The sequence below is a fragment of the Nesoenas mayeri genome (genome assembly GCF_963082525.1).
Source record: "Nesoenas mayeri genome assembly, chromosome: 1".
NCBI lineage: Eukaryota > Metazoa > Chordata > Aves > Columbiformes > Columbidae > Nesoenas > Nesoenas mayeri.
In genome coordinates this window covers 152,139,737-152,163,589 of record NC_137541.1, presented here as the reverse complement: position 1 = coordinate 152,163,589, position 23,853 = coordinate 152,139,737, and the positions used below count along the sequence as shown (strand labels likewise).

The following is a 23,853-nucleotide window of genomic DNA, read 5'->3' as shown; positions in this document are numbered from 1 at the left end:
CCAGGGGAGGTTTAGGTTGGACATTAGGAAAAGGTTCTTCACCCAGAGGGTGGTGGAGCACTGGAACAGGCTCCCCAGGGAGGTGTCACGGCCCCAAGTCTGACAGTGTTCAAGAAGAGACTGGACAGCACCCTCAGACACATGGTGTGAACTGTGGGGTTGTCCTGTGCAGGGACAGGAGTGGACTCTGATCCTTGTGGGTCCCTTCAGACTCAGGACGTTCTATGATTCTAAATTAATTTAAACTCTTGTTTAATTCAAAGCCCTGGTTTCTGAGCAGCTGATATAAGCAACAAATCAACTTGAATGAAGTGATGACTTTTTTGTAGTGATATAGCAGTGTTGTTGCAGATAGAAGGAATTAATTTCTCTGCTGTAGCTGTCAGCTGGCTTCACTATGAGACATGCGCTTTGCTGGTGTCATACCATGCCTTCTGATTTCTGTGGTAAATGACATGGGCACCTGAAGGCGTAGGTTTTGGGAGCTTCTGGCTCAGTGGCAATAGCACTGCACACTATTGCACCAGCCTCCTTGTTTTACAAGCTCAACTAATTTTGGAGCTAGATTTCAAACTGGGACCCATTTTGTGAAGTTTCAGGTAAGTGAAATTATTTGCTTGAGTAATGTATAGAACGTGGTAGGTAGGAGAACATCTCGTATGGGAGGGATTTGAGGCCTGGGAAAATGTCCTTACAGGCAAATCCTTTTTTAAGGCTTCCTCATCCATCTTTTGACCAGCCTTGCCCTACATACTGAATGGGGACAGAGATGTTGAGGGACATGGTAATAGTGGGTTTTGTACCTTGAATATGCAGATCATCTTTAGGTGATTCTAGATTTAAAAAAAAGGGAGAGGGAAAAACTAATAAGAAAAATCTCAGTGTGGGAGCGGAGCTGCTGTTTACTCTGCTCAGCCTCCGTACCTGGGCAGTCAGCACACTTACTAATGGTGGTAGACTCATGCTGCTTATTTCTGCCAAGCTGGGAAGAGATGGGCTCATTCTCAACTGCATTTTCTAAGTATTTGTTGATAGCAGAGGGATGATGTGTCTTGGCTTCTACACCAAGCTCTCGACAACTGTTTCTGTTTCTCCTCTCCTGTTCTCTCTTTCTTGTTGGCTTTGTTTTCCCACTTGGGTTTTTAGTCTTGATCTTCACTTCTGCACATTTTCACAAGTGATCTGCCTCGCTTTTTTCACTCTCTTGCCATTCATTCCTAGCTTAGCATAAGCCATTTAGCCCTAGTCTCCCAGGTCTCCATGACAAGTAAGTCAGTGTCATCTCTGCTCAAAGAGAAAAGTGTTTTTTCTGTTCATGCTACTTACTGTAGACCAGCTCTGGTGCTGGTCAGGCTTCTGAAGCAGCAGAGAACTATCCTAGCAAAAAAGTCCATTGGTGTCTTTAGACTTGGTTTGTTACTGTGAAGGGTGTGATGGTCTCAAAAACTGATGGGAAAGGGAGGGTGCAGCTCTGTAGCTCAGAGTGTAGTTAGGGAGGAGTAGGATTTCCAAAGACTGCAGTTCTCTCTAACGTTGTCGTTCCCTTCCCTTGCTTTCAGCCCTGTCTCCTGGAATGAAGCTAAACTTAGTTCTGGAGGCTTCATTTTTATAGTCAACAACAGAAGCCTCTCCAGAGGATGACCTATAGTGGATGGGATGCATGTTCCTCTGGGGATACAAAAGGAAAGCCAGTTTCCTAAAATTAGGTTAAACTTAGTCTTGGTGTTGTCATTCTTCCACCCCCAGCTACTCAGTTCTGGATGTAGCTTTTGTTTCATGGCATTTGAACTGGGCAGTTGCTTTCTCTTGGCAGCTCCTTCTTTTAGTGTTACCATCTGAATTGTGTTGAATCTGACATGCTCAGTCTGTACTAAGCATGCGTATAGACTAGTTTAAAGAAGAAATGAACAGAACAAACCTAAAGGCTTTTCAAAAAGCTTTTCAAAATTGGGTGGATTTTAATTTTTTTTTTTTCTATGGGACAATTTATGGTGCATTTTGAAAAGAATTTTTCTGGTGCTTTTTGATGCATTTTTGAAAGAAATGTTGATAGAAAGGGCAGAGAGCCTTTAAAAATTCTTTTCCAAAGCAAAAGGAGCTGAATTATTTCAAGGTGTGGATTTCCCAAAGTTGAATTCTGGCAAACATTGTTTTCTTGGTGTCATTTCTGGTAATGACAGAATAGGGAAGTTCTGTACAAAATACTGATAATGATGAAGTGAAGCATGAGGTACATGCACTATGTGAAAAATACTAGTCCAAATGTTTACAGTTTAGGAAAGCTTAAGAGAAAATACAAGATCTGATAATGGAAAATATTAGTGTTGACAGGGCTACCAGGTCCTGGTCCTGCAGGCTTCTGATGTGCAGTAAAGCCTGTCAGATATCTATTGGTGTCTCCTGAGGAGACTTTAACTGTTGGGGTGATGTTGTACTGCAGTGCTCAGTGCTTCAAATAGGGCCTTGGTGGTTTTGCTTTGCTCCTGGAAGTCCTGAAGCTGGTTTGAATTCCACCTAATTGCTGCCTGTAATTACTCTGAAGTTTGAGTCTGTTCTTGGTAGTAAAGGCAGGTCTCATTAAGGAGTGTCCTCCCTCCCTACTGAATACTAATAGTTTCAGTAGATAAGTTACCCAAGTGAAATAATTATATTTTCATTGCAGCGTCTACCCTCAGGTAACTGTAGCAATGCTTTAAGTGAGGTACGTTGAGGTTTGGTTAAAATAATCCTTATTTTAATATTAAAACAACTTTTTTCATCTTTGTGCGTTTCTTTTTCATCTGTAGAATATGAAGGCTTTGTAGTCTCAAAGAAGCAGCCTCAGGTGCCCTTCATGTGAGTTAATGAAGGGCATGAAATTCCCCTCACAACATGGAACTCTCTCCTCCTTTGTTTTCCTGCCATTTTCAAACAGTCTCTCCAAGGGAATTTATGCGAGCAGACGCATTCTGCCTTTTGAGGCACCGAGCTGTGGAGTGTGTGACAGTCGGAGAACTTCTTACTCGAGCAGCTTGCAAAGGGCTCAGCTGGTCACCTGCTGTCTTGACTTGACAGAGGTTTGGACAGAAAACCTTGGCCAGTAGTGGGGGTGACAGGGTGACACTGTGAAGGGGACGTCCTTGTGTTGAAAGCCACAGCTGCTTTGCATAGGTGTGTGTAGGTTAAATTGTTGGGAAAGTACAAGGCTCGTGGAGTTTAGGGTGGTGAGTTGCCGTGGAGAAAAACTTGATTGCTTTGGTATGATCCAGATGCTACATCATGGCTTTATTTGAAGTGTGTTGTAGTAACTCCATTTCAAAAGATGGTATGATGTTAGAGATTATGGTGCAAATGTCTGTCTGGAAGGAGCTGCTTTTATAGGTGATAAAAGGTGTTGTGGAAGCTACTGCTGCATGCTCTTAAGAAAAATCTTCATAGCTGGATTTATTGCCTAGGTACCCTAAAACTGATTATGTTGCAGGGCACTAAATATGAGGAGTATGTACTGTACATGTGGGATTGTGCACCATGCCAATCTTTGTACAAAATAAAGCAGACTTTTCTAGAAGCTTTGCAGAGGCTTGTGTAAACAAATTTGGCTTGACAGACTGATTGTACAAAATAAGCATTTATCATCTTTTCTTAAAAACAAACAAGAAATGCTTTTTAATAGTTACTGTATGGGTCAGATTTGTCTATAAGTTGTATGTTTGCTTTCAGAGTTACTGTTGTTACTTCCTAATAGTTTAAAAAGTGTATTCACTTGGAATTGTTTGCTAGGAACTGTGATCTGTTGGAAAACTGCAATATTGTTCTAATTTGTTATCTTTGTGTGATGTTTATTGCAATGTATCTGAAAGGGTTTCTCACCTGTAGGAAAACTTATTTTTTTTCATTCTGGATGTCGAGAGTTTAGATTGCGGGGTGACAATAGAACCATGGCAGATGTATTGTTAACCCCCTCTCCCCTGCCCCTTTCTCTCTTTTGCCCCTCCCTCTCCCTCCTTCCCACTAAGGATAGGTGATCGGGAGGGAAAGAAGGGCAGAGAGAAGAAAGTTGGAAAAATTAAGTGTTTTACTAATGCTACTAATAAGAATAGAGAAAATAATACAAAATATACAAAACCAATCTTGAAAGTCCCAGCAACTGCAGAGCCGGCACCCAAAGTCCTGGACTGGACTCTGCAGCCAACCGGAGCTGGATTCAGTCTGTCACTAGGCCTCAGTTCTCAGGGATGACTAGCAAGGCCCTCTCCTAATGTCGGCCATAAGCAAAAGGGAAAAAAGGGACAAGATCCTTATGATCTCCCACTTTTATATGAAGTATTCATGTGAATGCGATATTATACTTCGTTGGTCAGTTTCTTGGTCACCTGTTTCTCGTTGCCCCTCTCACAAGAGCTCTATTCATTCCTTATCAATAAGTTTGCATTCCATTGCTGTGTTTACCAAAACATGTATCTGGTTCTCCAGGAAAATGCAGCTAATATGAAAGCTTCAGCTGACAGGCAAAATTCACTAAAAGAGAAACTTGTTTTTTAACAAAACCAGGACACTGGAACACAAGTCACCTTCTTGATGTTGTCTTCCATAAAGATGGTGCTTGTGGCACCAGCTTTGTGAGAGGACATTGCTGGAGACTTCTGAGCAATTCTGCTGTATTAGAACCACATCTTTATTTCCTGAAGTGCTTCTGGAGCATTCTATTGGAAAGATTTGCTTAATGTTTTGACCTACTTCTGGAACAGCACATTCCACTCCATTATATTTTCTTTTAATTTCATTTTTTCCCTGCTCGTAGCATCTAGTGTCACTTGTTTTTTTCATGAGAGGAAACGGAGGAACTTTGGAAAGCAGTCAGTTTGCAAGGATTTGCAGTCATTTGTTGATTGAGAAAGAGGAAAGATACACCTTCCAGGAGAGATTTGAATTAGCCAGGGATGTGTAAGATGCAGTACAGACAACAAGCATTGTCATCACTGTTCAGATACAGGGAACAAACCTGGTATTGCACATGGAAGTTGTGCTTCTGAACAGGTATCGATAGTTTTTTAGCTACTGTGTTTCCTAAGAACAAAGTCTTGCTGTAATTGCTTTGTATGTCATGTTGCTCTGTGTTGTTCCAGTCCTGGCTTGGATAAAACTGTGGCAGCTGTCCTCTGCTCCAACAGCAATCCCACCGTGCACGAACAGCTCTCTGTGACAGCCTGGTGGCTTTGGAGCACTTCCACTGTTTCTCATTCACAGGCAAGGGAGAGGCCTTTGCTTTTAGCAGTTCAAGAAACTATCTGTACTAGGTTTTTAGGTGCTTGGTAGAGTGTGGTACCTGGTAACCTCTTACCCTTAGGTCACAGGCTGCACTTTGTGGTTGGACACAGGAAAGCTTTCGCCTCTTTTGCTAGCCAGGTTAGGTATAAGGGGCCATTATGTGCCTTTACTTTAAGAAGCAAGTGAAATCAGAGGGCGTCACTTTGGGAATTGCTTCATGGGATACCTGCTTTATTGTCTGCAGAGCACCTTGGTGGGTTTCTTTGCATGTATTGAACTCCACTGAGGCTGGATCTTTACGATCACTGCCCTAGTTACCACTTTTAATGCGTGACCTCTTATTTTTCTGTTTATTTGGTTCAGTTGGGAGCTTTACACTGCATTAGCATTTTCTGTGTTAATATAGTGGTAAATTTTGCAGACTTCATCTCTTGTAGAATTAGTGTTTCCAGTGTGGTATTACTCTGGTAATAACAGGATATCTACTCTGATCTCACAGCTAAAAGGTTGAAGTCTTAAGACCCGTGTGAGTCACATCAGTGACCTCAGCAGGAGTTTCACATGTGTTGTAATGGAGATCACAGTCCAAAAAGGGTTTGTATGTGCCCTGACTTCAGCTTGTTCTGAGACTTGTGCTAAGTGACAGAGTGTTATAGCCATTTATTCCTTTACAGTGGTGCCTATTATGAGTTGTGTTTCTGAGGATGCTGTAGCTCCATGTGATTCAGTTGGTATAATTTCTTCTGAAAGTGTTACGTAAATGACAGTTAAAGGTTTTAGCGCTTCCCTGTAGGGGTTTCAGTTGTGCTTGAAGCCTCATCCTTAACATATTTAACTCTGATGCATCTGAGAAAATTGTGAGCCTCCTGCAGAAGTTCTATTAGTACCAAATGTGAAGAAGGGTCAGTATAGTAATCCATAACTTGTTCTTCTAGACTGAGGCTGATTTTTGTTCTATTTCAATAGCAAATATTAAGTTGGGGGAGGAAAAAACCTCACGTGTTAATATACCCCATGAAATTTTTATAAGTGTTATTCCTGTTCTGTGCTATAACTTTAACACATTGGTATAGTAATACATGGAGCTGTTTCTTCTTGCTAGTCTCCTTGCTATCATTTAAACCCAGAAATAATTATTAGTTAATTTTGAAGTAGCGTGAAGTTCACGTTAGTGTTTAAGTGGTGCATTTAGTGCTATTAACGTTGCTGTGTTTGCATCTCTTCATGGTGAATGTGGTTTGTTGCACATCTGCTGTAGCTGTGGGCTACCCTTGTGAAGAGAAATCCCAATAGTCCACAGTTCTCCACACAGTCCTGCCACTTCCCGGGTGTCAGATCTACAGGCTGTGCCGTTGCCCAGCGAGTTGTTTCAGTGAGCTGATCTTACAGATCACAGAATGTTTGGGGTTGGAAGGGGCTTCTGGAGATCATCTAGTCCAACCCACCTGCTAAAGCAGGTTCACCTAGAGCAGATCACACAGGAATGTGTCCAGGTGGATCTTTAATGTTTCCAGAGAAGGAAAGCTAAGGCTGAGTCACTTTCTGCAGCTGAGGTGACTCAACCCCTCGATTTCCCTGTGGGCAGATCCCGCGCTGGGGAGGTGTGTGGGGTACGTCTGTGGGAGACGTTGAGTCAGCATTGCCCCTTTGGGTAACAGGATGCAGTTGTACTGGTCTAGGTAAATGTTTTCTCAAATTTTTGAAAGGTAATTCTGTCATTATAATGTTTCTGCATCTTTGCAATGTGACTGTTCAATTGCTTGACTCCACTTTAAAATCCTGCGTTAGTTGTAAAATGAAGTCTGATGCATGGTTTTGAGAATTTGGGGAAAAAAAGCTATTATCATTGCTCAAACAGGGTTTTACTGAGGGGTTTTCTGCAGTGACTAAGTTAGCATAACAAACTTCTTTTGCCTTACTTGGCTTTGGAGTTTAAAAATGTAGGAAATAATCATATAAAGATCAAATAATCATCCTTAGGTCCTTAAAGGCAGTAAACTATGCAGATTCAGATCAAAGGTCTGTTAACCTTCTTATCCTGTGAGATAAGGGGTCTGTAGTAGATGCCTGTGAGAAAAGGTGTAAAAAAACCAGTGAAAATACAGCATGACACCTTCTGTTAAATCTTCCCAGCTTCTGACAGTCCATAGCTGAGGAGCTTTTTGAAGAGTCAGGGTGATACCTGTATCGCTGTGTATTTAGCAGCTCCCTGGTCCTCCTTCTATGGCTGGTATTTTTAAGTAGCTTTCCAAAGCTATTTTGAGATTTCTACCTTCACACTATCCTATGGTTAAGTTTCCAGGGTTAAATTGTACATTTTATAGAAACTTCCTTTTGTTTGTTCAGCTGCTACAGCTGGCGACAGCGGGTGACTTTGTTCTTATGTTATGGATCTTCTCCATGCTATTCATGACTTCATACAGCACTAGTGTACTTTGCTACGTCCCTTATTGTCTTTCCAAGACTAACACTTTGTTTGGTCTTTCCTGTATGAAAACCATTGCATTAATTTAGTTGATTTAAACAACATACATCTCTGTACACTTGCATGTTTTATAGTATCGTGGTGGACCAGAGCTGTATTTGCGTTAGAGAGATACTGTGGAAATAATGAAAGCCATCTGTTTGTTGCTTCTGTCTTTTCTAATTCTCCAGAATTATGTCTCTTGACATGGATGATCTTTGATCTGAAGCTGTTAGCTGATTGTAGTCTTTTACTTGTTAGTGGGAATAGCTAATTTAGAACTCATATTCATGCAAGTATAATGACCAGATTTGGGGTTTTTATTATTTTGACCGAGGGTGTTTTTTGCATTTATTAGCACTAAATTTCACCTGCTGCTTTAACATTTGGGCATTTATGAGATCATATGGTAGCTGTTTGCTGTGAGTTCAAGTTTTGACTACCTTAAATAATTTTGTATCATCAACAAAGAAAGTTCACTTTTCATGCCTTTTGTGAATGCGTGTGTGTGTGTGTGTGTGTGTGTGCTGCAAGTGTGAGTCCTGAGTCAGATCCCTATGGGATGCTTTTTACTCCCTTCATAGTGAAAACCAAACGTTAGTATGCAGCTGTTGTTTTGTACTACTTGAGCACCTCTGAAGCTTCAAGAAGAGTCTCCTAGCTTATATTACCTTTGCTTAAAACAACAAAAAATCCCACATCCCTTGATGAAGTGTCTTTTCAAAGGATGTTCAAATATGGTGTGTTAACTAGACTACCTTATGTTTATATATAATTGCTTCAAGGAGCATGGATGCATTTTTGGAAAGCTTACTTCCTTCTACCACAGCAATGTTAATTCCTTTCTGTTTCCATATTTATGCAAACCCCACCAGTTCTTCTTCATTGTAGCTTTTATCAATTTACTAGGCTTAGGCATTTGCTTTATTGGTCTGTAGTTAGTTTTCTGGATCTCTTCCCTTCTTTCTTTCATTGAACTTTAAAGGCTTGGTTCGTGTTTGCTGCCTTCCATTCCTCTGCTAGTGAGGCTGTGCCAAGTATTATGTTGCACGCTATAGGTAAAATTTCAATTTAGTATCTGAGTTTTTTGAACTGACAGGTATAATGTAGTCCTGGCAAATCACCAAGATACTGTGCTTGGTTGTTCCCTCTGACTATTCTCTGAGTTGTAGCATCGAGGTGATTTATATTTATAGCAATGCCCAAGAGAAATGCTGTATTTAAAGAAAATGGAATAGTTTGCCATTTCAAGACATAACAGACGTTGTTACAAGAAAAGGAAGGAACAGAGTCCATGTGAGTTGCAGATAAATGTATCAGCTCTTTTGTCCACAGAAGAGATGAGTATCTGAGGTTGATAGGGTCTTACTAACGGGTGGCATGGAGAAGATAGGAGGGTTGTTTTCTGTTTCTCCTTGCACAGGAGCTAAGAGCTACTCAGAAAAAGCAAGCAATTGGCAAGGTCATAACAAAGGAAAGCCAATTCTTCACACTGTAACTTAGCAGTGCAAGTGGTTTCTGTGGGTTTTTGTAGAAGTCTAAAAAATCCATTTAAAGCTTTTAAATGCAAGTAGTCCCTGAGACAAAATGTTAGAAGAACATCTTGGTTAAGTATTGCTAGGTAATATTTGCCTTTCTGTATTCTTCCTTATTGGCGACTCTTAGATGCAGATTTTGGGGCTGGATAGGCTGTCATTGATTTGTTTTATTTTCTTTTGTTTTTTTTTTCCTTGAGTGCTCATCATGATTCCGCAGATGGCATCCCTGGGTGCTGCTTGGAGGAGTCCCTCTGCTAGAAATATTTGTTGTCAAGAGGAGCAACTTTAACTCCCGGGTTCTGCTGCATGAGCAGCGGTTACATTGGCAACAGAGATCACAGTGAAACGATCTTTGCCAGTCACTGAACTCTGGGGAAGGCTGGGGTGTGAGCAGTTGTGTTTTAGAGACGGCTTTGGAGTCAGGGTATCTGCAATGGGGAAGGTGGTGGCGTGAGGCCAGAAGGATCCTGGGCTGTGGAGATGAGAATACTTAGGAGAAGAGGAGGAATTGAGATAGGGTGTTAGGCTGTGGATGCTCATCATAACACTTCTGGCTGCCCTTGCCAGCTTTGCTACCCAAGCCCATCATGTAGCCTGTCAGCTGATGAATCTGAACTATAAAATTTCTGCAATAGTGAGTTTATTGGAAAAGTCATCTTTATTTCTTTCAGATTGTGTCCCCAGGCATTACTATGAATAAGCAGAATTGGCGTGGATTTCATTTTTTGTTGTTGCTTCTGATGTGCTGGAGGCCATTTTTTATTAATATTTGGAATGTGGAAATTTTTATAGATATTCCCATAAACCATAAGTTTGAATTTCTTACAGAAACTTATTACTGAAAATCAGCATGATGCTGGATGATTGGGGTGGGGGTGGAGGTGGATTGTAGCTAAGTTGTGTGGGTTCTTTTCTTCTTCTTTTTTTCTGTTGGAAAGTATCTGAACAACTGTGATGTTTCCCAGCACCTGAAGTGAATCTTCTTCCCTTGACAGATGTTTCTCTCCCATGCATTGGCTCGGGCGCTCATCTCATCTGGTACTGAACTGGTTTAGCTTGTGAAACTTGCAGCAAACTTCACGATTCTTGATGGATTAATTTTCTGCCAGTTTGGCTGCTACAACTGGGTTGCTGTGGGGGTTTAGTGTCTGCCCGAGTGTGAGCTCAGACAGCTCCACCAGCCCCAACACAGGAGTGGTGACCAGAGCTGGTGGTGGTGAAGCTTGTCCCTGCTGCCCGGGTAAAGTCCTGTACCTGCTCTTTCAAGATAGGTTTTATAAATGATGGAGGATCCTGGATCATATTATTATTGCAGGTGCCTGGGAAATATGCAGCCTATATCTCCCTTTTAACAGTATTTGTATTGGCTGAAATAAAAATGGTAAGCTGTGAATCAAAAAGTGTTCGCTTGGGAGGAGCTGTAGCTCGGGGAGTGTGCAGTTTTGTGCTCCTCAGGGAATTTTTAAAATGGAAGTAATGAAATGAATTCACTTGGATATAGTTGAAACCTGAAATCTTGCTTTTGGGGGCTTATTCAATTCTCCTAAGTATTTTGAAATTACTTTTTCCAGTTGGTGATTTTAAATCAAAGCTTCAACAAGCTATGTGGAAATTTGCTATACCTTCATTTTTGGCACTTTCCATAGTATATTCAGGAAGCAATTGAGATTTCTGATAAATCCTTTCTTATCAGAAGGGTGTAACAGCCCTTTCTTTTATTTTTTTCTTTCTTATTTCTTGCATTTCTAAGTTTTCTTTTTCCCTTTCTCACTTATTTTTTCCCATCTGTCTAATCATGCTTAGTCAAATTATGACCAATGCCAGAAGTCTCAAAATATCAATTCCCCTTCGGTCTTTTTCCTCCAGCTAATAATACATATTTAATGCTACAAGCATTTTTCTGTCTCTCCTGTTGATACCTTGTTTTAAAAAGTATGTGTGCACAATGAAGTGAGACTCCTAAGCATGCTGATGAGGAGTAGGTAAAATAGTGTTTTTAAGGTCAGTGGGGCTGTTTTTGTGGCTCATGCTTTGTCTGTGGTTCATTCTCCATTGATGCTGAATCTGTGCATCATCTGATTACTCTGGCTGTATGCATTTGTTCCAGATGAAACGTGAGCATGTGATAGTGCTTAAGTTGTGGTTAGAGCACATGGTAATGTAGTAAAACAGCCAGCAGGCTATTTTAAGAGGGCAGATGATAACCTCATGTAGTACAAAATCTTTTGCAATAAGATGACTCCTCCCCCTTGCCCCCAGCTCTTACTCTCTGGTGTGCTCTGGAAATGTGTGTGTCTATGAGCACTGCTGTTTTAAAACAGAAAGTCCATCTCTTACTATGTGTCTGTGATACTTCGATTTGGTCATAATGACTTAAACTGGTATTTAGCTGCTGTTTTCCCTGTTTTGCAAATGGAGAGCTGGATTGCAGGTAATGTTACCTATTTTGGACCCAGAGAAGTTGATTTTCCTACTGTTTTTTTTTTCAAAATTTTTAATGATATAAATTATACTTTTTGCATCATTGTATTGGCTTCTTCTCACTCCCTACCGCATGGCTTTTGAAACTAAGCTGATACTTTAGAAATGAGTTGAGAAATGTTGGCAGAACATGTATCTAGACAGAAGGCATCTGAAATCAGTTGTGGCAAGCCATCCTTCCTGTGTTTTTAGGTAAGAGTATGGAGATGTTCACAGTTTAGTTGATGTACACTTCATTATTTTAGAAAATAAATCTAAAATTCAAGTATTCCAAAAGGAGACATCTCCCTTCTTAATGTTTGTAATCTCGTTGCTAGTCTCCTGAATATATAAACTCTTTCTCCCTTAGGAACTGGTTTATTTGGAGCCTTAAAAAATTCTGTGTGTCACTACTGAGTTCAGCCATTGGCAGTTTGTAAAACCTTGCACAGAGGTGGTTTGATTATGAATGTTTATGTTCAGGATCAGCTTTTAGACCCTGGCCAGGCCAGCTGGGCAGCATGTTTCAGTAGTCTTAAGTGACTGTCATTGATGCTGTCCTGTCATTCTGATTTCTGCTGTGACTACGTGTCATCTGCTTGAGATGGTCTTCATTTTCAGTGCTCTCATTTCAGTTAGCATCAAGAGTTGGTTCGGTGTCTGTGTAGAGCCATTTTTTCTGTTGTTCTTTCATTAAGGCTTTTTCCTGACTTGTTTCTGACTTATTACTGGGGGAAAAAAGAAAAGTCAAGAAGAAAATGTAGATGTATGAAAATTATGAAGCCATAATGCACGCTTATACTTTAAGACGGGAAACAGTTTGCAGATTCCGTTGTAGTAACTTTGCTTGCAAGTATGACATTTATCTATACATTTCACAGGAGAAGGTGGATATCTGCCTGTGAACTTTACCTAGTGCTTCAGGGCATGATAGACGTCCTATAAACGGGAACTCAAGAAGGCTTGTGTTTCCATGCTCCTCTGTCTTGGTGGTGTTGATTGGGGTTAGTGCCAGGATAGGGCCCAGCAGGGTCTGAAGTAGCAGAAGCTGTGGGATGAAGGAGTAGCTTCCCAAAATCAGGATCTACTGCTGTGATTTTAGAAAAAGCCACTCAACTGACCAGTTGTTCACATCACATGCAGTTGTTCACATCTAACAGGGATCTTGTAGGCTTGCAGAATGTGACCAGCTGATACTGTTACAGGCATGAATTTGGAAGACCAAAGTTTGCCTTTTGTTTTGTTTTGTTTTGGAATTGCAAGTTATTGACAAACTAATTCAAACTACCTTTTAGCATCTGTCTCACAGAAAGGCCTAAAAACAGGCTTTGCAGGCTTTCTCCTGCTGCATTGATCTTTAATGAACTATTTGTACAAGAAGAAACTGGTTTCATTAAGTATAGTCATCTGCTCTCAGAGTCCTAACCTTGGAGTAGATACTAACGTTGTTCTGGAGGGGGGAAAAGCAGGACCTAGAAGCTGCATTCCTTCTCTGCAGCCTGTTTTCTTTTGGGAAAGTCTCCTGTTGGCTGTGTTGGTTTTGCTGCTGTTTGCTTTTGTTTCTAAAATTTTGGCCAGCCTTTTTATTAGCTGTGGCACTGTCTCCAATCTCCACAGCAGTTTTGGCTTATAGTCCAATCACACCCTGTAGTCCTGAGGAAGTTTGTCCTCTGTGGCGTCCAAAAGAAACGCTATGAGAACAGGAGTCTTCTTTCTAGCAAAAGGTAACTGGCACATTGCCGCTTTTCTGTAATATCTCTGCTGATAAGCACTGCAAATGTATATGTGTTTTCTCATAACAGGGTCATATGACACAATCATTTCCAGGAAGCAAAATACTTTGTGACAATCTTAAACTTCTTGCTGATTTCTTGCGAGGTACTTTTGTCAACGCAGAGACTTGAGCTTTGGCCTCTGGAACATTGCTAGGATACAGAGGTGGCTTAGTAGAGTGCAGAAGATTAAATAGAACCCATTAATGTAATTTGTAGTTAACTGAGCACCTAGTCTTGATCATCTGAACGTATCATTTTTATTCTGTACAGCAGGCCTTTATCTGAGCAGGTAGACGTACTTCAAGCTGAGTGAAGTGCTTGTGTCTAATTTGTACTTCTTATTAAAATGCCTTTGGTTCTTCCATTCTTAGAAATTGTGATGTTGGGAGAAGGGTAAGGTGGAGTTTTCAGTTCTTATTTTTAGAAGAAAACTAGTTATGGTTCAGTAGGATATCCTTCACCTTTCTCTTGTGGTTTTCCCAAGAACATAGCACTATTTAACCATGTCCTTGTGTATCGGATGTGCTGGTAGTCTGTGCCTTGTGTGCTTAGTAGCAAAAAAACCAAAAAAACCAACTAATTACCATTTTTGTCACTGAGTGCTTGTGCTACTTCATAGCAGAGCTGTCTCTATTTCCTTCCAAGTGTGTGCTTGGTGTTGGTTTTGTGTGAGTGTGTGTTTTGGTGTGTGTGGTGGTTTTTTGTTTGTTTATTTGTTGGTTTTTTTGTTTGTTTGTTGTATGTGGTTTTTTGTTTTCTTTTGGTCCTATGTGTTTTTTTTTACTTGCATATGGTATTCCCCGTGCATTTTGGCCTGGATTTCCACAGCTGTTTCCTAACTTATTTTAGGAGAGTAGTTTACATAGTTCTTGTCTGTGTGTATCAGAAAGAGAGGTGCCTTTTCTGGGCTGAATCTTCCTCAGGGTATGTTTCTGGCCAAGTTTCCCTCTTGAGGTTCCTCTTCGTGGACACTAGAAGGTGCTCCTTATGCAATTGCTTTATTTTGGCTAAACAAGTACGTGTAACCTGTTGCATTGGCAAGTACTGAGGCACATCAGCTTCAGTGTCCTGATCAAATTTTATCCTTGACAATTTAATTCCAACAACTTTTATTTTTGCTGGTGGTTCCAGGAGTGTGAGCTTCCTTGAGCCTTAGTACTTCATCATGTATTAATATGGCATGCCACTGATGTCTCTTTCAGTGACAGCTGAGATTATCACTGTGTGGTATCATATGTAAGATTCAAAACTTACAAAGCAATTTGAAAGTGATTTAGGATGAGGGTGTGATAGATGTTGTTCTTGTTTTGCTGTGCAGGTACAAATTTGGAACAGACTCGAGTTTTCTTATGTGCTTTTACAAATATGCTGGAACACAAGAGGTTCCACTTAAATTTGAGAAGAAACTTCTTCTCAGTGAGGGTGCCAGAGCACTGGAACAGGCTGCCCAGGGGGGTTGTGGAGTCTCCTTCTCTGGAGACATTCAAAACCTGCCTGGACATGTTCCTGTGCGACCTCACCTAGGCGTTCCTGCTCCAGCAGGGGGATTGGACTAGACGATCTTTTGAGGTCTCTTCCAATCCCAAACATATTGTGATACTGTGAAATAAAGGCAGTGCTAACCTTTTTATTTCTATTTTTAAAGTACATCTTAGTTTGCTACTACTAGAAGTTTATGGCTAAAAATACCAAATTCTATGACTTCCTTACTAAAGAATTCATTTGGGGATAGTAACTTGCCGTGTCACATTCTAAAAACAGATTCGGAAAGCTTCAGAAATTGTACAGTTAATTTCCAATATGGAACTTAGTATTTCTTTGTGTAAATTTTCTTTTCAAGCCATTTTTGCTGGAGTTGGTGAAAAGTAAGTTGTATGTGCTTAGTTTTGGCAATGATTAGACTTTGACTTTGAAAGCAGTGGCTTAGGTAAAATGTTATATAGTATTTGAAACTGATACTCTGCGGAATCATTAGTCCTTTGCAGCTGGTTTGGGTAAATTTTTGGAGCTGGAAAACTTTAGTACATCTTCAGGGACTCTAAACCACCTTTTTTAAAAAAATAATCTTTCTGCTTTTCTGATTTGTTATAAATGCATATTTGGATACACACACTAAAAACTTCCATATACATTTTTGGTCCTGGTTGTGCCTGCTTTTGTAGATAACGTGTAGGTCTTAAAAGTATTATGAGTTGTAGGAATTAATTACTGCTTTCTACGTGATGTGGTGTTCTTACACAATTAAGCCTTTTGAGGAACAGATTTTTATAAGCAGCAGAATTTATTCCAGGTCTCTTAAGTTTATATCTTCTTTACTACTGAGTTTTAATTTTTCTTGTGAACTGTTACCAAATCACACAGAAATCCTGCACTGCAGGTCTGTTCTCTCAGTTGCTTTGAAACTTTTCCTCTTGTCTAACTCTTTAATCATTGAAACAGAACCTAATCTTTTTCTTTTTTTTCCCCTCTCGTGCTGTGCATACAGGATTTGGGCAACATTATGCTTCACAGAGATTTCCAGAACATTTGTAATCATCTCTTCTTCCCCCCTTCCCTTCCTTTATCAGTTGTCATAGTTCCCTGCTTTTCTTATCTCTCCTTTTACTGCCGCAGCTTTCAGATGATAATCCACGGCTCAAGGAGCAGCTGCTGCATAATAGCTGAATGAGACTCCGCACGGCTTGCAGCTGACCTAGTCTGAGGACAAATGAAGAAATTTGGGCTTCACATGTAGGCTGACCTACGGGGTTTTTTTTTTCCAGCTTGGGTGCACTAGGTGTCACCACGGCAAGGTGGACCCTGGATAGTCTCTGTAGCTTCCCCTTGCCATCTGCTCTCAGGGTAGAAATACACCGGTGGTGCAACAGAGCGAGGTGTTGGAGGTTCTTAGTAATTTCAAGAAGGTCACCCGTTCCTAACTGTGAGTTGCATGGTTTTTTTTCCTCTTCTTTCTTTCTTTCTTTCCTTCCTTCCCTACCACTTGTTTATTCATGCTCCTGTGGCCAAAAACGCCGCAGCCTGTGCGCTAGGAGCAGGTGGTGCGACACGTTGTATGTGGTCATGCTGTGCTTTGCCAAGCCGCCCTGCTCATTTCCTCTCATTTCCTCTGGGTGAGCGAGCCAGTGTTCTTGTAATCTTTTGCACTACGGGCCCCAGGCCACCAAGCTGAGCCGGAAAGTGTCCTGCCAGTTTAGTACACACAGCCTAGGGGGTTACAGCTTATTTTAGGGCTGGCTGGCGAGGCTAGCAGTGGCAGCCCTATCTGTGCTGCACAGATGCTTGGGCTGCTCCTAAGGCAGCTCCTCAGCTGCTGCAGCTGATGGTGCAGTGCTGGAAAGCAAGTTGTTGTCTATTTTTGTCAGATGCTTAAAACATTAATATTCACTGGGAATGCGGTACCTGTCTAGCAAAGAAATACTTACTAAGGAAAACATTTCTACTTTATTCTTAACCAGTACGTGAAATTTTCTTGCTGTGACTGTTAGATACAGCCTTATTGTTTCTCTGATTGTTTAAGAATATGAGTAAGTTAAGATTGGTAGAAGTGTGTGTCTGGAAGCTTGTCTGAACCAGCCCCACTTTTTTTCCTCTCCCTGGTTAAAGACCTTGCCTTATCAGAAGAAACACCTTATTTTTAAACCTATTTCCTCCATAACTGCCATCTGACTTAATGGGCTAGAAGGGGGCAATAAAATAGTATAAAGGATGCCTGAGGCCTTGGAACTGATTTGAATAAAAGAGTGCTGCTGCATGCTTCCTGTGTGCCTTAGTCTGCTCTCGCCACATATATGCTCAACATTATTTTCTGATTTTTTCTTCACTAATTCCTCAGTTAATGTTTTTCCAATTTCAGTAGGTACTGGTTGTTGCAGGGATATGAGGGATGAAATTGCTATATTAGTTTTATTTCCTTATTGCTATTAGGTCATAAACACCATTTGAGCAGAAGTCTCCATCCACTCAAGGTTAATGTTTTAGATGACTTAAAATGACCTGAATGTATTACTGTAACCACTGGAATGTGATGGAGTTTAAACAGATGCATGCAGGGGTCAGTCTTGTTTTAAAACAAGAGGATGGATTTGGTAGTTGAACAACAAATATGTGGATGAAATGCATCTCTAAGGCATTTCATTTGGTGTTTAAGAAATGTTAGTGGTAGAAAAATAAGTATGGTTCATATGAAATGAATGAAAAAACTTGCTAATTAATAGGCTTTAATACAATCACAAATGTGGAATGACCATCCAATGTACACCTTGCTACAGGGGATTTGCTGCCGTTGGTACTCAGCCATGTTATTTAACAATTCATTAATGACCTGGAAGGGTTCATAGCATTGTTATCAATAGAGTTTGCATCCAATTGAAAACCTAAGGGTAAAAAATGACAGGGTAGTTATGGAAAGCCGAGCTTGTATATAGGGACTTGGTGGGGGTTATGGAAAGGGAAGCCAGAATCTGTGGGTCAGGGCAGGCAATCAGTGGGGCTTTGGAGTGTCCTGTGACCAAAAGGGCCAGGGTGCTCTTGGGTGTATGTGTAGTGCTATAGATCACATAAGACCCCTTGTTACTGGACAGTTTGGTCTGGTCTGCTTCTGGAATACAGCATCTGCCTGGTATATGGATGTGTCCTTGGCGTATTGATGTTGGATGTTGAAATCCAGGAGAGAAGAATGTGAGGGAGATGCTGAAAGAACAGTAAGATCATAAGAGGCATATGAAGATGAGTCTCCTAAGATGGAATTTTTGTCTTGGTAGGTTAGATTATTCTTAAACATTTGTTAAATTAGGAAAAAAGAGTCTCTCTGAAGGGTGTCATGTTGCCCTCCTCCTCTATCAAACGCTACTAATGAACATACTGACCATAAATGGCTTCCTGTCGGAATTGCTTTTTCTAAAATCGCAAGGAAGCAAATGTTTCTCGTATCCTCCCATTGTGTTATTTCCCGTGGAGTGGCAGACTGGATGCATGTCCTGGATACAGGCTTTTTTTATGGCACTATAGGTGTTGGGATGGTCCAATCAAATCATTCCTGGTATCCCCTATAGTGTCCGTGTAGCAGGAAACGAGGCTTCCTTGCATCCTGTTGTTCTCCAGTTAGCCTGACTTTGGAGGGCGCTTGGCTGTGGCAGGATCCAGAATGAAGGTGAGCTTAAGGTGGATTTAGGATTCTGTTTATAGTTTTCGTTTGCTTGTTTGAAAGGTACCACAATAAGCATATAGCTAGCAATGAAAATTTTACACTCCTGATGCTTCCTTATTCCATAACAGGGCTTTTTTGTTGTTGTTGTTCGGTTGCTTTTTTTTCCTCCCCAATTTGAGCAGTGGTTAAGCTATCTCCAGTCTGGTTTTGCTTTTATGTATCCTGCTGTCACCTTATTGGTATATTTTATCACTGCTATAAATGATGCTGTTAATAAAACGTAACGTATCTCTAGTCTGTGTCAAATCGGATAACTTCTTATTTGCTTAATGTCTTTTATTGTGTACATAGTTTTTAAATATTTACTCATGTTTCAGGAAGAACCCTACAAAATACACATCTGGGCAATTCCCTGGTCCCTCTCCTTACTCTTTACAATTTCAAATAAATAAGAGTAGTTATTTAAATGTTCTGTAGCCCAGTGTAACTTGGTGAAATACTTATATGACTTAGGTGAGTGCTAACTGCTTGGAGTATATTAGTGTTTGCTTGAATTTTGTATCTGTTTTGTGGCTTTGCTCTTCTGAGCTGCTTATGAACTACCTGAGCTTGAGAGATGTACAGCCAAGGTGGAGCTGCTGCTCACTGGGACCAGAGATGACCCTCAGTCTGAGGGGAAAAAAATGTGGATGTCAAAATATGCAAGTATCTTAGATATTGTAAATGCTTTGGAAGATTTTTTGTTTTCCCTTACTGAATAACACTGTCATTAAACGTCTCCCAAATCTGCTGTGCCTTTGGCAGTATATCACATAACTGGTCACAACTCTACGTGGCTTTCATGAAAATTTTCACTTCTCTTGGGTTTAACTAGTGTTTCTTTGTCCCTTTCTCTCTTCTCCCCTGGGAATGTGTGGGGGGGTGGTGGTGGTGTTTTGTTGTGTTTTTTAACCCTGCTCCTGCCTCTGAAGGCTGATTTCTGGGGTACAGACTTTCTGCTAGTGCCTGTGGGATGTGTCTTTTATCAAAAGAATAAACAGGTTTTTGTTTACTTTTTAGGTAAAAGCTGCTACGCTGCAGGAAACTGAATCTCTTTCTGTTTCTTAAATCAGTTGGAACAACTACAATAGTTGTCTTTTATTGTCCTCCTTCTATTCTTGCACAAGGGAATACTGCGACTCCTTTCAACCTATGCAGAGTCTATTGTGAGAGCTGTTTTCGTGAGGCTTTGGACAAGTGTTTCCATTACCTCAGGCAAATATTATGGGTCTCTTTCTTTAATCTCTTCTTTCCCCCATGAAAATCCAGATGTTTAATGTCATCACTCAGAGCTTGAAAGTCACTGGAGTGTTTTCTACATGATAGTTTGAGGTTTGGATCTCTTTCCCACAGTTTAGAAAATAAAATAACCCTCAGCCTTCATCTCTCCCCTTCCCAAACTTCATTCTCATCTAATCTACCCAGTAACTTCACTCTTCGTAAAATTTATGTATTTTCAGGAACGTTGCTTTCCTCTGTCTTGTAGAACGAAGACATAGCATGCACATTGTGGTAGTACTTTTAAATAAGCTATTTCTAGTAATTTTGAAAATGTTTTGTGAACAATCGGGTACAGTGCCTGTGAACTGCTACCAAAAAAGAAGAGTATGCCAATAGTACTGGTACCCAGTAACTTTTTGGGCCAAACTGCCTAAGGAAAGCTGCTCTCTTTTGATAACATGTTTCATTCAACTTCCCTGTAACTTAAATAACACTTGGTGTTCTTCATATGTTCTTCATTTTTTTTTTTCTCAGATGGAGCTGTTTCTGTATTCTCTATTTAAAAATGAGTTGGTTTTTGGTTGTTTTTGTTTTTTAAGGGCGAGGGGGAAAAACTCCACAGTTTTTTACTGATCCGTGACAGCCGCTGTAAGTCTGACACGTTGGTCATGCCAGTAGCTTCTGTAGTCATGGTTTACGTGATAGCACAGAAATGCTTAGTTTAAAGGCTTGTTTTTACAACTTATTGTATGTTCTTTTGTTTTCAGACTTTTGATGCAAATGACCTGTATCAGGGACAGAATTTCAGCAAAGTTCTCAGCTCTCTTGTGGCTTTAAATAAGGTGACTGCAGGTAAGTAGACTCTTCTCTGTCCTGGTGCTTGGTTACCTTACTTTCAACTCGCATTAATGTGTATTTATACCTGTTGCTATAATTATGATGTGGGAAACTGCAGCGAGTCTGTGAAATCCTTGACAGAAAATATGGGAGTAGAGATCAGCCTTGAGATATTAAGATTTACCCTTGAGAAGAATGGGAGTAAAGGAGTATCCGGAGAGAGGAGAGATGTACCCGTGAGAGAGAAGGGGATAGAAGAATAACATGGATGATAGAAAAATTAACCAATGAGATGTTAGTGCTGTAACTTGTAACCAATAGTGACAAGACACATGAACTGGTAGAATTGTATAAAAATGTACTTGTAGCAATAAATGGCACCTATTAATTTCATCTTGAAAGAATTTGATCCATGTCGTTTGTCTGTCTCAACCACGACATTATGATAAAATGAACATGCACAGTGTTTCAGAAGAGCTTATTTGTTGTAGTTTGTTGTTAGGATTTTGGCAGTGGCTTCTCTGGGTTCTCTTGTCTCTTCTTGAAGAAGGATGCTTTGCAGTAGAGCTAAGGGTGAGTGAGCCTTTAAAGCTGACAAGAATTCTTAGAAAAAGGCTCTACTTTTTATTTTTTTTCCCCTCAGTGTGAAGAACTAAAAGTTGACTTTTGCCCCACTATCATTTTCCATGTTTGAACACTTTTGTCAATGTTTTTATTGTTCCTGTGTCCCCCCCATTCCCCACCACCATCCTTTCTTGACAGTAAGAAGATGATGGCCAACATCTCTGATCCGTTAATCCACATGTGTTTCATTTAGTCAGTAGCTAGAAGTCACAAACTATCTACCTCAAGTTCTTTGGGGGAGAGAGCTGTAGAAATAGCGCACAGGTGTGAGGTGTCTGTGCTTTGTTGTAGGGCAAGGCTGTACTGCATGGTGTCACCTGGGCCTCGGGAGAAAGAAGAAACATTAACATTGGTGGCTCTTTGCTGCTGCATGCTGGGATTTTACATTGTCAGCAGCAAGTTCCAATAATGGTGGTCAGGTTGGAGTCTGGTGAGAGAAGTTATTAAAAAATAGACAGTGCTTGTCAGTTTTTATGTGGGGAGGAAAAGGAAGCTGATGGAAAATTTCAGTGGTGAATCATTGTAATTTTGTTAAATAGTAATACGGTAACTAGCTTTTCACTTTTCTAATACTCCTGTGGTCCATTACAAAAGGGATTATTTTTTTTTTAGTGGATTTTTTCTCTCCTTGTATCAGAAAACACCCTGTAGGAATGAGTTTTACAACCAAATCCTTAGTTCTAGTGAATGGGCATGGGGTAACACCATTGATGACTTTGGTGCTACTTATACAAGTTGAAGATCCTGCCTTTCATCCTAACTGCAAGTACAAATGTAAATTGTTTCAGTACATCTTTAAAGCTTATTGTAGGCTGACTATAGCTGTGTTGAAAGGGGAAAAAAAAGTGTGGCTGTTTGGTCCAGATGTCAGTAGATTAATACCCACATCAAAAAGCCACAATTGTAGTTGGCCTCAGAAAGGACACAGGCTGATCCCTTTCACGGGGGGAGTGGTGGTGACATGGAAACCAAAAATCAAAACCAGATGCGAACTGTGGTGTTGCCTCATTGCTAGGAATAAGCAGAACTACCTGTTATTAATAAATATTCCTGACCAACTGTTCTTCCAAACAATTTTCTTTAAATGGGTGACTGTGTAGGAGGCATTTTGGGCTCTATCGCCATACACTAGGACTGGGAGATAGCTTTCAGATCCCCATCTGCTTCTGCAAGAATTTCAGGTATACACGTGTTCTTCTGAGATGGGTCTTACTGCAGTGGAAGGAGTGTGAGTAATGAGTTTGAGAACTGGCAAAAGGCTCCTATGGATAGAAACTCCAACAAATTCTTGACGTTCAGAAGGGATAGAATCGAGGTACCAGTTGCTATTTGTAGACAGGTAAGAAGAGAGGAACTGGGATAGGGAAGCTGAGATGATGGTGGAGAAGGAAAAAGGCTGTTACAAACCCTGGAAGTCTTTGGATGAATGGATGTGTGAAGCTTCTGTAAAATCTACCAAATTAATATTTGTCAAACATGCATGTTCTGTTACCATTCAAGATTTTTGAGCTTTTAGCAGCAGAGCTGAATTATTTTCTCACAATGACCCCATTGAGAAATTCATTGAACATGTTTATTTGGTATTTTAGTGGAAACTTTAATGGACACATGGGGTCTGCAAACCATTTAAGTCTATAAAAAGTTCAAATTAATTTTAAAGTATTCAGATATTGGTAAAAATACTTGCAATTTGCATGTGGTTTGTTTGTAAGAATTTTCCTTCTTTTCATCTCAGACACATGCAGTTTCTAATTCAAGCCTCAAAAAGGGCACCTGTGTTGTGTCTTAGCTCTGCTGTTGTGAACTAGGAAACTTTGTGAATCAGACCCTGCTAAAAGAATTCCTAGGTAGGTTTTTTTAGGGTTGCCCAGAGGCTGGAACACACTGCCATGAATAAATCTGATCCTGCTTTTCTTGGTGAACTGTGTCAAGGTATAATGCTGCTGGATTATGTGATGCATCTGTTCTTCTACTCAACTGCAGATAGGAAACATGGACATGGGAATGCTTTAGGATACTTATAACCCTTAAGTTCCATTAGTAACTGATGGTTATGGCAACTTTATAGTTTTTGGGTGCATTAGAATTAACTGCGATCTAGTCCTTTTTCTCTCCCAGCAGTCTGTGAAAACAAAGATGTACGTTCTTTCTGTAATTGGACAGTAATCATCAGTGTTTATACGATGGACTTCAAGTACTTTTACAAAAGCAGGTTTACCAAGCATGAGGTCTTTTGTGACTTCAGTGTGTACTGATACTGTCCATACAAAATATGCAACTTAATATGGATCGTTCTAATATTGCACTACTTGAGTCTATAGGTTTTTTTGAAGGATGACAAGGACTTGTGTAAAAAAGTTGCACTCAAGGAAGTTGTTTTTTGCTCAGTCTCTGAAGACTTGGAACAGAATTAAGACAATTAAATTAAACAGTATTCCCTGAAAATAAAACAAAGTTTTAGAACAAATATGACGCCTTGGTACTTATTTTTAAAATCTTTTT

General features: G+C 40.3%; 1 protein-coding gene across 4 annotated transcripts in view; it reads left to right on the top strand.

Annotated features, from left to right (window-relative positions):
* ARHGEF7 (Rho guanine nucleotide exchange factor 7) overlaps positions 1 to 23,853 on the top strand; it is a 109,935-nt gene that overhangs the window by 14,223 nt on the left and 71,859 nt on the right. For 2 of the 4 annotated variants that reach the window (XM_080364065.1, XM_080364066.1), the window contains exon 3: positions 20,658 to 20,742. Coding sequence is in view for 2 of the 4 variants with exons in the window: in XM_080364064.1 (XP_080220190.1) it covers positions 20,640 to 20,742 (103 nt within the window). In the remaining 2 variants the exon portion in view is untranslated. Of the gene's footprint in view, positions 1 to 20,190; positions 20,743 to 23,853 lie in introns of those variants that run through there. The other 2 variants (XM_080364064.1, XM_080364063.1) reach the window with 1 other exon arrangement.